Source organism: Lagenorhynchus albirostris, chromosome 13, assembly GCF_949774975.1.
Source record: "Lagenorhynchus albirostris chromosome 13, mLagAlb1.1, whole genome shotgun sequence".
NCBI classification, from domain to species: domain Eukaryota; kingdom Metazoa; phylum Chordata; class Mammalia; order Artiodactyla; family Delphinidae; genus Lagenorhynchus; species Lagenorhynchus albirostris.
In genome coordinates this window covers 57,268,414-57,285,386 of record NC_083107.1, presented here as the reverse complement: position 1 = coordinate 57,285,386, position 16,973 = coordinate 57,268,414, and the positions used below count along the sequence as shown (strand labels likewise).

The 16,973-nt window shown below is 39.6% G+C and overlaps 1 protein-coding gene across 3 annotated transcripts in view; it reads right to left on the bottom strand.

The window, feature by feature from the left end:
* The window catches only part of SLC8A1 (solute carrier family 8 member A1), a 412,805-nt gene that overhangs the window by 76,906 nt on the left and 318,926 nt on the right, over positions 1–16,973 (bottom strand). Inside the window, exons 3-6 of one of the 3 annotated variants that reach the window (XM_060168805.1) lie at positions 7,330–7,436; positions 3,845–3,865; positions 3,385–3,402; positions 3,270–3,284 (exon numbers count right to left, since the gene is read on the bottom strand). In XM_060168805.1, coding sequence (XP_060024788.1) covers positions 3,270–3,284; positions 3,385–3,402; positions 3,845–3,865; positions 7,330–7,436 — 161 coding nt within the window. Of the gene's footprint in view, positions 1–3,269; positions 3,285–3,384; positions 3,403–3,844; positions 3,866–6,696; positions 6,801–7,329; positions 7,437–16,973 lie in introns of all 3 variants that reach the window. The other 2 variants (XM_060168807.1, XM_060168806.1) reach the window with 2 other exon arrangements.

Genomic DNA, 16,973 nt, shown 5'->3' with positions numbered 1-16,973 from the left:
TGTGTTTAACTGTCGGAATTTTCATAGCTTGGCTTCCTTAAAAAGCCATGTGCGTTATGAAAACTCACGTGATGAGCGTAATATGATTGGAAGAGTAACTTTTATTTATTTATTATTATTATTTTTTGCGGTATGCGGGCCTCTCACTGCTGTGGCCTCTCCCGCTGCGGAGCACAGGCTCCGTACGCGCAGGCTCAGCGGCCATGGCTCACGGGCCCAGCTGCTCCGCGGCATGTGGGATCTTCCCAGACCAGGGCACGAACCCGTATCCCCTGCATCGGCAGGCGGACTCTCAACCACTGCGCCACCAGGGAAGCCCCGGGAAGAGTAACTTTTAAAAAGGTATACTGACTGTTACATACTTTTAATTAATTAGGGAACTTTTTTGCTGCCTGTTTGGGGACAGAAACATGCCTCTATTTTTCCAAATTGAGCCAGAATGCTTAATTTTGTTAAAAATATCCAAATTAATGTACTCTAGTTTCCCCCTTTTGGGGTCCTCCTCATTTTTCATTTGACTGGAATTCATACTGATGGCATTTCAGAGACATAGCGAGGCTTTGGATCGAAAAGGGATTGAGATGCAGGTAGGAATATACAAGTTGAGAGAAAGGAGCTAAAGGTGCTGGGTTAAGGTAGTCATCACGTGGCCTTGGACTTAAAGTTAGGGGGCTGGGCTCTGAGCCCTGGCTGGATGACTGGAGTAGATTGATCGCCTTTGAACCTTCATTTCTTCTCCTATAAATGAGAACAAAAGATCTTATTCCATAAGGTTGAGGATTAAATGATATAATGAATAAGAAATACTTTCCAAATTCGAATGAGCTATAATGTACAGGGGGTTATCATGTTATGTGCCTGGAGGGTCAAGGGGGAATTACATCACAGGTCCCAACAAGGGCCTTTCAATGAGGCAAAGTCTGAGAGCAACAGGTGAAGATTTGCAAATTCCAAAAGCACCTCCAGCATTTAATGTCCATCACTAATGACACCTCTGAAATAGAGGTACTGGGTTGTGGACCAAATGACTTTTTCAATTTCCATATACCCTGCTTCAACTTTAGATTTTCACACTTAGCTGCACAAGACTGCATAAAAGCTGCAGGCAAAGTCCAAGAGTTAGATTCATTTTCCTTTACTGCCCCTGCGTCTCAAAGCGTTGACTTCAAAGCCTCAAACTGACTTCAAAGAAAAGCTCTCCAGGCCTTACAGCTGGTTTTCACTGTGTAGACCTAAATTTTAGAACTTTCCCCAGAGGCATCTATAGAGAGTGGATCCCAGGCATTCTGGCCTGGTTCCGGAGAAGAAGGATCATGTAAAGTGAGAGGAACAGGCCAATGTGGAAATTCCCAGAGGGTTCTGCAACTTTCTCTCATTTTAACTGCATCAATTTCAGGTTTTGGGAAGAGGAGGTAAAACAGGAAAATTGCTATTGAAGATTAAGGTTCAAACTATAAGAAAGAGCTTAATGAAGTGCATGAAGTAATAGAAAACCTTTGAAAGAAGTGATTCTGTCCTCTTGGATGCGTGATGTGTCCGAGACAGAAAATGTTGGACGTTACTGGTGGGGTATTCTAGAACTTGATACGAACAATTTCTGAGAAAAGAAAATTAGGGTCCCATTACCTAGTTACTAAAAAGGAAGATGTTTCAATGGAAGGAAGGCCCTAAAAGCAAACTCCTGACATATTCAATGATAAAACAGGAAGCTATCCAAACACATAAATGCGTTTTAACAAGGCATTCTACCACTAAAGGTTTTTAGTTAAGGTCTCATTATCAGGCTGCATAGGGCTGAGGGAGCTGTAGATACTATACTATTCCTCAAATGGGTGACTTTTTTTTTTTTAAATTACTTCAAGGAAGCCATGAAGACTGGCTTGCCGAATTTCTACCTTCCTCAAAGCTCACAAGGATCATTAACTTACTGGGTGATAGAATCAGAATATTTCCAAAAAGATTTCAATAAGTTAAAATGATGGGATGAAAAAAGGAAGATTAAAGTTTTAAAAGTAAATGTAAATTCCTTCACTCGGATTCAAAAATAGCATATTTGGCAGCACAGAATTTGGAAGACTTGACCTAGGAGAGTGTCAGGTGAATCAGGTTTAAGAAATCCTCTATGAGCACTTGTTCTATTTAATATTTTTATCCTTTTCAATTTCTATGTCTCCGAGAGTCTATGAATCATTTTGTCATTAAATGCCGTGTCTGGAGAGAAGAAGTGGAGGGCAATAGCCCATGTGAAATTGGACGCGTTCAGAAAGTTCCGCTTTGGACGGAATCATGTTGAAACTTCTTGATCATGAGTTTACACTGATGGTGGTTTAAGTTAACACCACCCCACACCATAACATTTTCAAACTTAGAATGTTTGAAAATATTTCCTTTCTAAATATTTTGTTTAGCTATCTGGTTTCAGAAAAAAATAATTAGAATATAGATATCTGCATAATTATATTGGAAAATGCCACGGCCATTAGGATGGCCTTTAAGGACATCTTCAACCTGCAGCTTCAGACAAATCAGGCCTACCATTTGATATGTATCTCCCTCTCTAAATCTACATAGATGATTCTGAAAGGGTGAGAAAATATTTAGGGTCAAAAGAGAGGATGCTGTAAGGAAATATCTTTCTTCTCTATGTAAGGAAATAGCTTTAGAGTCGTGCTGGCTAAAAAATGCAATCAACAGCGGCTGGGTACCATTATGAAATTAAGGGTTTTAAACTTTTTGACTGACATTTTGAGTTTTTACAGAGCACTTTGTAATCCACTGCAAGTGGCAGACATAGTACTCATTACCATGTTAAGAATGCTAAAACTTCGCAGATTGGTGTGGTGGGATGAGGGGAAGGCATGCTTTATCTTCTCCCAGTAGGGCATTATCTATGATTAGGACCCTGAGCTTGGGCCATGGAGTGGGCTTGTATGTCAACTCCTCTGTTTCCTTGAGACGAGCAACCGTTTTATTTCTTCTGGTACTCTCTGGAGCATCTAGCAAGGTACACTCACATCATCAGTGCTATGAGAACATCTGTAAATTGATCAGTGTCAAAATATGACCAATTACAGGTTCTCCACACAAATCTGCTTATAAGTAAACACAGCATACACCTTGTTAATGTGTAAAATGTTAAATGTGTAAACTCAGCAAAAGCACACCATGTGTCACAGCTAAACGTTAATGCAGGGCACGTAAGATGTGGTTTTTGTTTGATAATTAAGGGTATTTGGGGGAAAATAAAGAACATTAAAAAATTGTCTTACCATACAGGTATTTTCCTTCATTAAAAGGAAATAAAAATGAGAAATAATTTTTAAAAATGTAAACAACACACGGTACAAAATAAAATTTGGTTCATTAGACTTAAAAAATTCATACCTGTTATTGTGAAGCCACCTAAAAAAGAAAAAAAGAAAGAAATGTTACAATTCATTTCATTTACACTCTAAATAACAAATACCAGTGACATCAGACCGCCTGACAGCCTGTCCAAAGTACAAAAACTTGCCAAATTGTATATACAATTAAGAAAAATATGAAAACATCCATTCATGACTTAATCGCTGATCAATCTTTTAAGACTATGAGCTTTAATGTACAAATTTAATTCTTGTGCATACCTAAGAACGCACTGATTTTGTAAAAGGTCATACTGAACCCAAAGCAGAATGTAAACTACCCAACCTTCACAAAATTATGAGGCCAATGGCTCTAAACAACAATCTTGCTAATAAATCAGCAGAAATAAAAAATAAGTCAGAAAGCTACTGTAGCACCTGACAGAAATAGAAAATAACCTAGAAAAATGGAAAGGAAATGCAAGAAATGAAATGCTTACCAAGCTCATTCAATAACAGGGCTGTGAAGGAAACAGACAAAGACAAACACAGAATAAGAGACCAGATGAATAATGAAAGTAAGAGGAATATCAGCAGAAAGAAATCCAGGCAGATCTGATTACAGTGGTAGGGAGCTGCTACTAAAAAATTGGTGCACGCCAAGTTAATGTGGCATTGGGAGTATTTCCAGATGATCCCAGAACTGATTTCTGCAAACGTGTGTGACTGATTCTATATATATAAACAATTCACTTTATATATTATTTCTTGACATTTAAGAAAACATTTCTACCATATGTTTACACACAGTCTATACATCTAGTTTGCCAAATATAGTAGAAATATTTTATGAAGTTAATCCTAAACCTTATTTGAGTGAGCCTTCCTCTTGAAATAAGTGCCTGGCAGTTAGCGAATTCAACATATGGAAGTCTTAAAGCATCCAGGATCTCAGGGATTGTACCTTTCAATAGAAACAGAAAACATCTTAGGAAATTCCATTTTGGCCGCCCCGCCCATAAGGAGACTTTGGCCCAAGATGAAGTTCTCTGCTGGAGGTTCTATTTGCATGGTATTTTGGTCAGCAGGGAATGCTTATGTTTTTTAAATCCTCAAAATCTGCGTCCCAGGAATCAGTGCTTATTTGTGTGTCCTTATCTATGACCTGCACGGTATAATCCGACAACCAGATAGCTTCTTGTGGACACATAATTCCACAGAAACTGACAAGACAGGGAGGGAAGGCCTGGGGCAGCGGAGGTGGGGTGTGGGGCCTGACATACATAATTTGTCTTTCAGGTTTTGTGCTTTAAACCCAGACTATAGCTGTAGCACTTTATTCTGGTGAAAGCTACCTGACTAAATGTATCAAATAAATTACTTCTAGAGTTGTAGATGGGAAAGTTACAATTACCTTTTCAGGACCAGTTTTCTCTCTACTGGTAGTGGCATTAGAGGATACTTTATAAAACAAGTTAGTAATTTTATTTATGGTGACACAGATCCACTTGTTGGGTATCAAAAGCAAATAGTGCTATCAAGGAATTTTAATTTGCTTTTATATGAAGGCATATTTTACCAAAATGACAATTGAAAGAGGTGTATTCAAGATGCTCTTCCTTGAGATGAAAGGCAGTCCTTTGGAGGACTGCATTCAGAAGTAAGTGCTTTTTCCTGTATGTTAATGAGGCATTTTTGATCCCATCTTTGTAAGAAATCGGCACAGTTTTCTAGTGTCTTTTTCTTCCGCCTGCTGTCTGTGGAGCATATTAAATAGGCTGCATTAAAATGGGTCCCCAGTGCTCCTTTCTCCATCATTCCAAAGGCTCCTGTTACCTTTTTGAACATGATTAAGTCAGGACAACTTCGTTTTTGTTTGTTTTCTGATGGACTCTGAGGCCAGTGAGTTCTTACAAAAGTGGGATTAGTTAAATTCCCCCAAATGTTGGGTCTGTATAGGAATTAGTCCTTTGTATTTGATTTTTTTTCTTTACATGTAAAAGTTTACATTTCTTGCAAAGTGGTCACCTAATCATCTATACTGCCTTCATCAATGGTTTAAATGCAATTAATAAGAGCTATTAATAGGTACTATGCTCATTTTATATATATATAATTAAGTGTATACCATTGCTTTTAAAATGACCACTAGGGCTTCCCTGGTGGCGCAGTGGTTGGGAGTCCGCCTGCCGGTGCAGGGGACACGGGTTCGTGCCCCGGTCCGGGAGGATCCCACACGCCGCGGAGCAGCTGGGCCCGTGAGCCATGGCCGCTGAGCCTGCGCTTCCGGAGCCTGTGCTCCACAACGGGAGAGGCCACAGCAGTGAGAGGCCCGCGTACCGCAAAAAACAAAAACAAACAAACAAAATAAAATGACCACTATTAGAGGGTAATTATGGGACGCCCTCGGAATAATTCAGAATAAAAAAACTATTTTTAAAGCTGATATAAAATTCCTGTCCTTCCTTCTCAACTGTAGGCCATATAAAATAGATATAAAATCAAAGACAGCAAAAAATATGGCTTCTTTCTTCAAATAGTTTCTAAAAATATAAATACAAATCAACACAAAAATCTAATTATAAGGATACTGCTGTTTATTTTTTATTTTTAGAAAAAAATTCTATATGTTAGAAATGTGTCAATTCTACAAGAATCAAAAGATTTTGAAGCATAAGACAGGAACGGCTTTAAGTAAGGGCTAAGTTCTTACTGAACTACCATATCCTTCCTACTAAAGAAAATTGATATGACCATGGTTTCATACATATGGTCTCTTTTAAATATCATATCTGATGATATGAAAAATATTTTGCCAAAATGAACACTAGGATATTAATGCCACTACTCTTTAAGGATCTTTGTTCTAAGTTTTTTTTTTTTTTTTTGAAAACTGGCTTCTCTAAATTAGACTAATTATTGAATTCTTCTGAAATTTCCTATTAGTTGCCATTAGACCCATCTACCATGACTAATAGGCATTAAGTAGTCTCCATCACTAACATTTTAGGGGATATTTAATAGCTAGAATCAAATTTTAGAATGATTCCCGAATAGTGAAAAACTAAACCCAGAAATCATTCTTTTATGTCATCCCTTCTGAATTACAGAAATCTCTTCCAGTATTTCTGGAATCTGGTATCAATCAAGGTGAGCTGGCATTTTCTGAAGAAAAGGGACATTGTTTGGTGCATTTGTGAATATGGGCAGGAAAATGAAATGGCTAAAGCTTCAAAGGAGAGGAAGTATAGTACTTGGAAGCCGAGGAAGAGGAGAGAGTTAAATGTGAGAGTAGGAGACACAGAGAGAAGAGTACAATTTCTCGCTGGTATGTCTTTGTATACTCTCACACCTTTCATTCCTCTTCTTATCCATTTTGGTTCCTCAAGCACAAGGGAGAAACTGCACTCTTTCTCATATTCCTCACGGTCAAATATTCTAATGGTAATGATCTTCCTGTGGGAACACAAGACAAAGGCAAAACAAATGGTTGGAGTCACACACTCATGCTAGGTGTTCACCAAGCAGCATGTTACTGTGATGTTATGGAAGGAGAACTGGCCACACATGGACCTCCAGGAGTATGTAAAAGGGCATCCAGGTACTCTCAGCTGGCCCCGTTAAGTTTCCTCTAATCCATCATTTTTACAAATTCTTCCTGCTTCAATGAGCAGTCAGGAGGTATCCCAAATTAGGAAGAGAAATCAGAAAGTTGGCTTCATGTGGGTGCAGGAAGCATCAGCACCAACTTTCCCAGGCTCGACTGCACTGACAATGAGTAGCTCAGACTGCCATGTGCAGAGTGGCCCAAACTGGCTGCTGGAGCTCCAGGCTGGGCTCCCTGTGGCCCCAGAGGAGATCTATGCCCCGTTACATAGGTGGAGGGATGTGTGCATTGTAAGTCACGTTCTGGAGAGTGCAGGCATCCAGGGGTGGCACAGGCCAGCAGAAGCTGTTGGGCTCAGCCCTGGAGCAGTTCCCCCACCTTTCTTCTCACTCATCTCCACCAAGCGGGGCTCGCCAATCTCAAGGAGGAAGGTCTTGTTTTTCTCATACTCCTCATCATCAATTACCTTGACTGATATTGTTTTGCTGAAACAGAGAAGAATAGAAATTGACGAACAAGGGGAATAGGAAATAGGAGAGAAGGAACATAGAGAAGAGGAAAGCAAGGTTAACGAGTGGCACTTCCAGACAAACAGCAACTGAGAAACTTCTGGACCGTGAGACTGTCCTTCCAGAATGGGTGTGGGATGGGTCTGAAAGAGTGGAAAGGTCACCCAATGCACAGCTGCCCTGCCCAGGACCACAGAATTGTTTCAGCCAAAATACAGCATTCATACTACTACTAGGTTTATCATCATCATGGGAAGCAGAAAAACATAGATCACAATAATAAGAAAAGAAAAATAGATTTATTTAGTAAATGCCTTAACCACAGGATTGTCTGAGCTGTGCTCTGGAATTCAACCCTTTGAAACAAATCAGTAAACCACATCAAAATATGAACAGAGGTTATATCTGAGTAACAGGCATAAGGGTCATTTCTGGGGGCCTTCATTCTGCTTTACTGTATTTCCAAACATAACATTTTTACCATAAAATTTTATTAAAATAATAAATGCATAAGAGCATCACAAAATAAAATAAAAGTCTTTTATCTTACCCCACCCAATGTCCTAGACTCAAACTCTTTTTCAGGTGAGTCAGATTTTCCACCTAGATCACAAGGGGAAGTTGTTCATGTTTTGTTCGTCTTTCTAAAGATGGAAGCCTCCTAAGGTGGGGGTGGGGAGTCATGATGTTCTAGTTATTTTCTTCCCTCCCAAAGCTGACCTTCAACTTTGACAAAATACACTCTACCCTACTTTCGAACTCCACCGATACACCAAGGCATTTCATTAAGAATTCTTCCTGTAATCCATCCTTTAGAGCTTCTTGCCTTATCCTGTGGTTGTGATTGACAGGTAGGTAGGAAAAATGCAAATATTATGCAAATCTCAACTCCCCACAAGACCTGATGACTCTGAAAAGAAATTTAATGTTACCTTCTAATTAATGAGGGCTTAATCACTTCATGTATTACAACTTATTCAGAGCCCCCAAACACTTGTTTGTCCTTGAAAATATTCTTTTTGTTCAGTACCATTGGCCAAGAACATTTCTGACTAAAGGTTTTTTTTTTTTTTTTTTTTTTTTTGCGGTACGTGGGCCTCTCACTGTTGTGGCCTCTCCCGTTGAGGAGCACAGGCTCCGGACGCGCAGGCTCAGCGGCCATGGCTCACGGGCCCAGCCGCTCCGCGGCATGTGGGATCTTCCCGGACCGGGACACGAACCCATGTCCCCTGCATCAGCAGGCGGACTCTCAACCACTGCGCCACCAGGGAAGCCCTGACTAAAGGTTTTAAAACAATGACTTCATAAAGACACACAGTTTTAATGTCATGGACATTATTTAGTTTTGGTGGAATTTTCTAGGTCTTCTGGAAGGAAATTAGTCTATAACCTTTTTTTTTTCAATATTGATCAAAGCCCTCAAGTTTCATTTAGACCTATGCAAGCCAAAGAGCACCAGTCTTCTTTTCTTGTATGAAGGAGAATAAAGGTAGAAGTTGCTTTTAATTCTCTGAATTTCCCAGCCCCTAATGCTAAGTGAGATCAAATGATTGCTTCTGATTTTGGGGAGCCTCATAACCTCCTCGCTGCTCCTCAGCTAAAGAACATCCCCCATAGCGCTCACATCCCCATTTCTCACTACTAAGGAGTTGGAGCGCATGACGGTGCCTTTCTATCTCAGCTCTGTCCTCAAAGGCCAGATGAGCAGCTGTCAATGACTAAAGCAATAATCATTTTTTAAGAGCAATTAGTTACTTACAAAACTACCAACAGTACGACAAAAGTCCAACCACATGTGTATAGTGAACAGTTCCTGTCTAACTTCTAGAACTATTTTTCTGGAATTCACCCATTTACTTTATATATACATATATATATAAGTACCCTGGTGTAGTCAGGGCAGGCTGTATATATATGTACAGCCTGCCCTGACTACACCAGGATATCTGATCATTCCTCAATATCCAAAAAACACAAAATGTTAGAGAAAGCGCAAGAAGATGTAAGAAATGATATGTGTGTTAATTTCAGAACTGAATTTGATGTTATAAGTGAGATCAAATTTACTCTTCAGAAACCTGCCAAACGTCTACCCTCTTTGTCATGCAACTTATGTGTTTTAGGTATTAATTTCCATCTTACTGCCTTGTAATCATAAATTATACTTGTACCTCTCTGCTAAAGTCACCAGCATAATATGACCACGAGTGGGAAAACATTGGTGGGCATTAGAAGGGCCCTGCTGTCGTCTTCTGGCCCCAGTGGTCCCAAATTCATAATCAAGGCACTTCATGGTAGGGTACATTTTGCAATGCTCTTGCATATATTACTTTAAAACATTTGACTTATCTTTTTCCATCTTGTACTTCCAATCTATCTCACATCTCATATTTTATTAGATTGTAGAAATAGATGGTTGTAGTAGTCTTGCTAATAGGGCGAGCATTTGTTTAGGAAAGGCTCCCAGTTTCATTCCCAAAGGGCAACATGACCACTTATTCACAAATAAATAGAAAAACCCAAATAACATAGTGTTTCTTATCCTTGGTGAAGTTAATCTGCTATAGGTTTATTTTCTACACTCTGAGTAGCTGATGAATGTGAGAAATATAGGGTCCCACCCAATTTGTTTGTATAATAAAATAAGCATATAAAATTTATCAGTAGACTATCGCTATTCACTGGGATCATAATCCTTAGAAAACGTTTCAGTACTGGATAACTATGACACTGGAAATTCAACTTACGAAGGGAAAGAAAACAGTACCTCCGTAGGTACTTGGCAAAGATGCCTAAAATGAATGGGATTTGCATAATGGCATATTATTTCAAAATCATTAGTAATACAATCAGTAGTGCCCTTGACAGGAGGAGCCATTAAATTATATATTGAGTTTGCTTCTCTTGCACAGTAAAGCTATTAATAGGAAACTTGATTATTAAAGGACAATTCAGTCAATTTAAAGAGGCAAGATAAAGTCAATCATTATGAATTAGCCCTCTGAATCAAGAGGCAAAAATCAGAAGGGACTGGTAATGTTCACTTTTTGCTTCAGAACAGAACTATCCCTCCCCTTAGCAAAGGTGGAGAAGGTGAAATTAACCTATATAAATTTTAAAGGATCATATCCTTGCGATGTCTTTTGCTCACTTTCCAGAGCCTAACTAATACAGGAAAGGGACTGTCATTGCTTCTTCCATCACTGGGGATGTTACAGGAGATGGCGTTTATCTGGTGAAGAACCCAGTTCCACTAGCTTGATAATCAGCAGAAGTATACCTCTCTGTTCCTCACAGTTCTGCAGTGGAAATTATATCTCAAGGACTGAAGGGATCTTAAAGATCCTCCAGTTTGCCCCCCATTGCCACACCGATTCCCACATTCACAGGGCTTTTGCACTGTCCCAAAGACTCCCTCTCTCTGAGAACACAGATTCATGTTGTGTTGTACTTTGCTTCCATTTACCAATGGGAAGCAGTCAGATAGCTGTTGTTCTTTCTTTTTTTTTAACTGAAGTATAGTTAATTTACAATGTTGTGTTAGTTTCAAGTGTACAGCAAAGTGATTCAGTTATACATGTATACATATATATATTCTTTTTCAGATCCTTATATATATGTGTGTGTGTGTATATACGTATATATATAAACATGTTCTTTTTCAGATTCTTTTCCATTATAGGTTATTACAAGATATTGAGTATAGTTCCCTGTGCAATACAGTAGCGTTGTTATTTCTTTAAATTAACAGGTTAACCAAAACAAGATTGGAATAGTCAGGCAGACCCAGCCCTTCATCTAACAACAACCCCTGCACTATTATTACACTGATAAGGAACAGATAGAAAACTGTGTCATGCAATTTTCAGCTACTGTAATTATGATGAAGAAGGTAAGGAGAATTTCTCACTTGATCTTTTTTACATCACTTTAAAGTTGAAGAGTATACTATAACAATTATGTTTCCTAGAAACTAGCAACGAGTTACAAATCTCATGATAACATTAAAACATTAAATAATTTGTCAGGATGGCCAAAATTTTTATGGATATGCATTTTGGATCCACTTCTAGGAAAAAAAAAAGCATTTGGTTAAGAAAGATCAATTTATTTAGTGGAAAAATACAGGTTGTTCCTTTTGATTTTTGCAGTGCCTTTCCTTTGATGATACTAAGCCCACATCTATACTTTATTTCCAAGTCTCTCTCTTATCTGATGGGTCTCAAAGGACCAAACATCTTCAAACATTCTAGTAAGGAGTTCTTATATCAGGTGGTGACTCAGGTAAACTGTGAGAAAGAAGAGAAAGACATGGTGTTACTAGTGGGAGCTAAAAAAGAAAATCTCTTCAAAATACATTCTGATCTCTCATTATTAAGCCAAAGTCCTATCAGTCTCTTCAAATTTCAGCCTCAATTAGTCCTTCTGTGGTTTCTTTTCCCTAAGACCGCTCTTGATATTGGGAGAAGTGAGGAAAAGAGGTGGAGGATGAAAAAGAAGAGACTCTTTCTAAATCCTCATAAAATAAAAAAGATTTTAGTGAGGATTTCACACCTGTAGACGCTATAATTTCTCTTTTAAAATTTATTTGATTTTTAAGATTTAGCCTCTTTTTAGGCGTACTCAGGGGTCAATGGACTGATGGGCATTTTGCATGTTTTAGTTCGCCGATCAATCTTCAGAGCAGCCCTGGAAGCGACTTCTACAACTTGTACGATTCAGAGGAAACAATGACTCAGAGAAGTTAAGTAACTTCCAAGGTCACAGAGCGAGACTCCTGTAACTGGCTCCAAAGACCAACATCTTTCAATTACGTGACCCACGCAGTCCTTATTCATTCAGCTGTGCAGTAGTTTTATGACCACTTTAAAAGATCTGAATCATTATTTTGAAGTAATATACAGGTTTACTGTTTAATCTTTATGTTAACAAAGACCACCTGGATGAGCAACGATAGATTTTCAATTCTATTTTTAAAAGGAGTGCAGCACATATTACATTCGATGGCAGCTGTCATGAAAAGGCAAATCCTTGAGGCGATAAAGGTCCTGTTAGGATTAACTGAAAAGCACCATGAACACACGAGGGCTCCCCAACTCTAAGGAATACGAGCAACCGACCAGCAGCCTTGGCTTCACCTGGAGGCCTGTCAGAAACGCGGGATCTCAGGGCCCACCCCAGACCCACCAAATTGCATCTGCATTTTATCAAGATCCCCAGATGACGCTGATGCAAGCAAAAGTTTGAGAAGCGCTGATCTCGACAGGATAAAGGGTTCTTTCATTACAGATAATAAATGAAGAGGCTGGTGGTAATTGGGCTCATGTTTTGGAACTGTCTGCATATTTGAATCATGTGTGCAGCTTTGAAAACTCTAAATGCCTGGGCTCGGCACACTCCGGATCGGTGAGATGAATGTCTCTGGTTCTGGGGCCTCGGCACGAATACAGTTCTACAAAGTTTTTCAAGGGATTCTAATAATGTGGCTGGGAGCTGGCTAATGGAGAATCAGCATGTCTGGCCAGACGTTTAGAAGAATGTATTAAATAAGGAATAGGTAGCATTGTGAGGAAGTAAGGGTCAAAGCTAAATTTTAGATCTAATTAGTTATCTAGGCTGAAGCATGGGAGAGACATTTAACTTTGTCCTTCACTGGTATTCTTTTCTGGATTATAGAGAGCACATAAAGTTGTCGTTTTCTCCTCTCAGGAAATGCTGGTCTCCACAAGCAAACTTAATAGTTACAGATGAGAAAACACCTTTAGCCTCTGGGCAGCAGAGTGATTTCCTTCTCAGAGAGATAAGAATTCTGGTGCTAGGTTTTTAGACAACAGAGGTTCTATTTGGAGAACAGAAGAACTAAGGGTTTCATTTGCCACAGAAGACAGTAATTAATGTCTTATATTCTTTCTCTCAGAGAGCCTCTGAGCCATGTCAGTCAAAGGCCACGTCTGTGGAACTGGAAACTTTCCACCTGGAAGCCACAATCAGACTCAAGAAAGAAGTGACCCAGGACCGACCTCATCTGAAGGGAAAATATCTGGCAATTTCTCTGATCATAGAGTGATGTCATCAGGTAAGGCAAGTTTGAAATTGAATCCCCAGTACACCTGATGTTAAAAGCTTCAGGATAAACTCCTCTTACTCAAAAAAGACAAATAAACCAACTTAAAATGCGCAAAGGATCTGAACAGACTTTTCTCCATAGAAAGTAAACCAACGGCCAATAAGTACATGAGACGCTCGGCATCATTTGTCATCAGGGAAATGCAAATCAAAACCACAATGAGACGCCACTTCACCCCCACCAAGATAGCTATAATCAGAAAAACAGATAACAGTATGTGCTATATGGAGAATGTAGAGGAACTGGAACTCTCTTACATTGCTGGTGGAAATGTTAAATGGTATAGAGGCTTTGGAAAAGTCTGGCAGTTCCTCAGAAGTTTAAAAATCAGGTTACCATATGACCCAGCAATTCCACTTCTAGGTGGAACTCAAGAGATTTAAAAACATATGTCTACACAAAAACTTATACATGAATGTTTACAGCGGCATTATTGATAATAGCCCAAAGTTGGAAACAACCTAAATGTGTGTCAGCTGATGAATGGATAATCAAAATGTGATACATCCACATAATGGAATATTATTCAGCAATAAAAAGGAAGGAAATTCTGATACAGGCTACTAAAAAGTAGCGTTACTATGTCACCCCCAAACATACTGCTTTGGTATATTGATTATTTTGAGCTGGGGGTATGTAAAAATAGCAAAGGCAGGGAGACGCTGTCTCTGAACTTCTCCCATCTGCCTAAAGACAGATGTTCCAAAAGGAACTCAAATGTCATAAATTCCCTCCCTGAGAATTTCATCAACCAGGGAAAGTGACTCTTATCACAGGAGAGGAGACTAGAAGTAGACACCAAGCAAACGTTGTCACAAACTGTCCTATCTCCCATCTTTTCTTCTAAGGGTCCATTCATCTTTCCTAAAAATCATGTACTCTCCCCTAAGAAGCCAATATCCTCTCTCCCCGAGCCTGATTAAGACAGTATTCAAGCTTACATTTAAGCCAACTCAGAGAATGACTCATTTTTCCCTGGGTATCTCCCATGTACACATGTTAACAAACTTGTTTGTTTTTCTCTTGTTAATCTGTCTTTTATTACATGATCTCAGCCAAGAACTCTGAAGAGTAGAGGGAAAATTATTCTTCCTCCCCTGCACTTTGACATGGATGAACCTTGAAAACATTATGCTAAAGTGAAAGAGCCAGACACAACTGTTCAGACATTGTATGATTCTATTTATATGAAACGTCCAGAATAGACAAATCCGTAGAGACAGGAAGTAAATTAGTGGTTGCCTAGGGCTGGGGATTGGGGGATAAATGGGGGTGACTGCTAATGGGCATGGGATTTCGTTTGGGGGTGATGGAAATATTCTAAAATCGATTATAGCAATGGTTGCACAATTCTGAGACTATAATAAAACCCACTGAATTGCATATTTTAAATGGGTGAATTCTCTGGTATGTGAATTATATCTCAATAAAGCTGTTATTACAAAACACAACAGCAACGACAAACAAACTTCAGGATAAAATCGTAGTCTAGAAAAAGCCGTTTCCTTGGGTAAGAAAAGGTTGTGAGAATGTTTGGGGTGAATTTTCAGTTAGAAGTTTCAAATTTTGTTAGTACTGCCAAACAGAAAACTGGGGTGCTGCATGGCCCTGAGACAGTGAAAACCATTTGCATCAAAGCTAAGTGCCCTTGCTGTGATGGCTAGCTCCGCCACCCCTCAATCCCTCCCTCTCCCCAGGCAGAACACTCACTGCCTCCTTCAGGATCAAGGGCTGTTGATGTCGTGCTTTGACAGGCTAAGCATTTCTGGTGGATGTTACCTCAGGCCTGGCTTCCTTGGCAGGTTTCTTTTTCCCAGAGTATAAAGTCTCATGAAAAAATCAGAAGCAGCACTTCCTTCATGGCATTCATTTAAAAGGAAAGGAAAGGACTCTAATCGTGGGTTATGCCTGCTGCCCTTGCAAAGCAAACAGTTCTCTTCACACCACCTAGGGCATTATCCAGTGCTCTTTTCGGCATTGATTTCTCTCTACCAACAAGGAAAGATATGCTTGCTATGCGTTGCCTTTGTATCGCTTGGCTTAAATTCCTGGCCCATTTTAAGCCTTTTTTTTCCCTTCAAAAATTGACTTTGTGGGCTTCCCTGGTGGCGCAGTGGTTGAGAGTCCACCTGCCGATGCAGGGGACACGGGTTCGTGCCCCGGTCTGGGAAGATCCCACATGCCGTGGAGCGGCTGGGCCCGTGAGCCATGGCCGCTGAGCCTGCGCGTCCGGAGCCTGTGCTCCGCAACGGGAGAGGCCACAACAGTGAGAGGCCCGCGTACCGCAAAAAGAAAAAAAAAAAAAATTTGACTTTGTGAGTTGCTTGGTGATTAGGGAAAGAAAGGAGCAGTCAGAGAAGACCGACACATATATTCTCAACATTTTCCATAAGTGACCCCAAACAATTCCCCCCCAAATAACATTTTAAATAGGATAAGAACAGACTGCTTTTCATATTATTTCTAATAATACTTTTACGTCCTTTTCAGATTATTGGTGAGGAACTCTTGGCATGACTTCACTTGGGAGTTTGTTTAAGGTTCCATTCTAAGACGGTCATAGAAGAGGAACTAGATCATGACTTAAATCTACTGTTTCCTTCATTGAACTGTCCAGGGCACCAAACTAGGACTCCAATTACCCTGGATTTGTATCTTGACTCTGTCACTTTCTAGCTGAGATATGTGGGCCAGTTCTGGCATCTTTCTAGACCTTAGTGTTATCATCTATCAAATATGGATAAGGAAACTCACTTCGCAGTGACTATAATCTTCACAGTGTCGTGATGATCAGATAATGGGTGTCATCATTCAACAACTGTGGATAATAAAACTTCACACGTGATTGCAAAGGTCAAATAATATAATGCATGCAAAACCATTCTGCAAAGGACTATAAGATGTTAGGAAGAGTCGTTATTAGTTGAAAAGGAGTGGTTTACTTTATAGTTTTTACTTGCTCCTTCACCCAGTCACCCAAAGGGGCAGCTGGCAGGTGAGAGGTGGAGGTCAGAAAATACTCAATGGAGTAATGGGCAATACCCTCAAATTCACTCTCAGATGTAGCTTGGGACCACATCTCACATAATGGACTTTCCAGGTGCAGAACTCTAAACTTAAAGATGCAAAACGCATAAGAAGTACTGGCATATATCCGGAGAAAATTCTATCTCGAAAAGATACATGCACCCCAATATTTATAGCAGCACTATTTACAATAGCCAAGACATGGTAGCAACCTAAATGTCCATTGACAGATGAATGGATAAGGAAGATGTATATACAATGGAATATTACTCAGTAATAGAAAAGAATGAAATATTGCCATTTGCAACAACATGGGTGGACCTGGAGAATATCATACTAAGTGAAGTAAGTCAGACAGA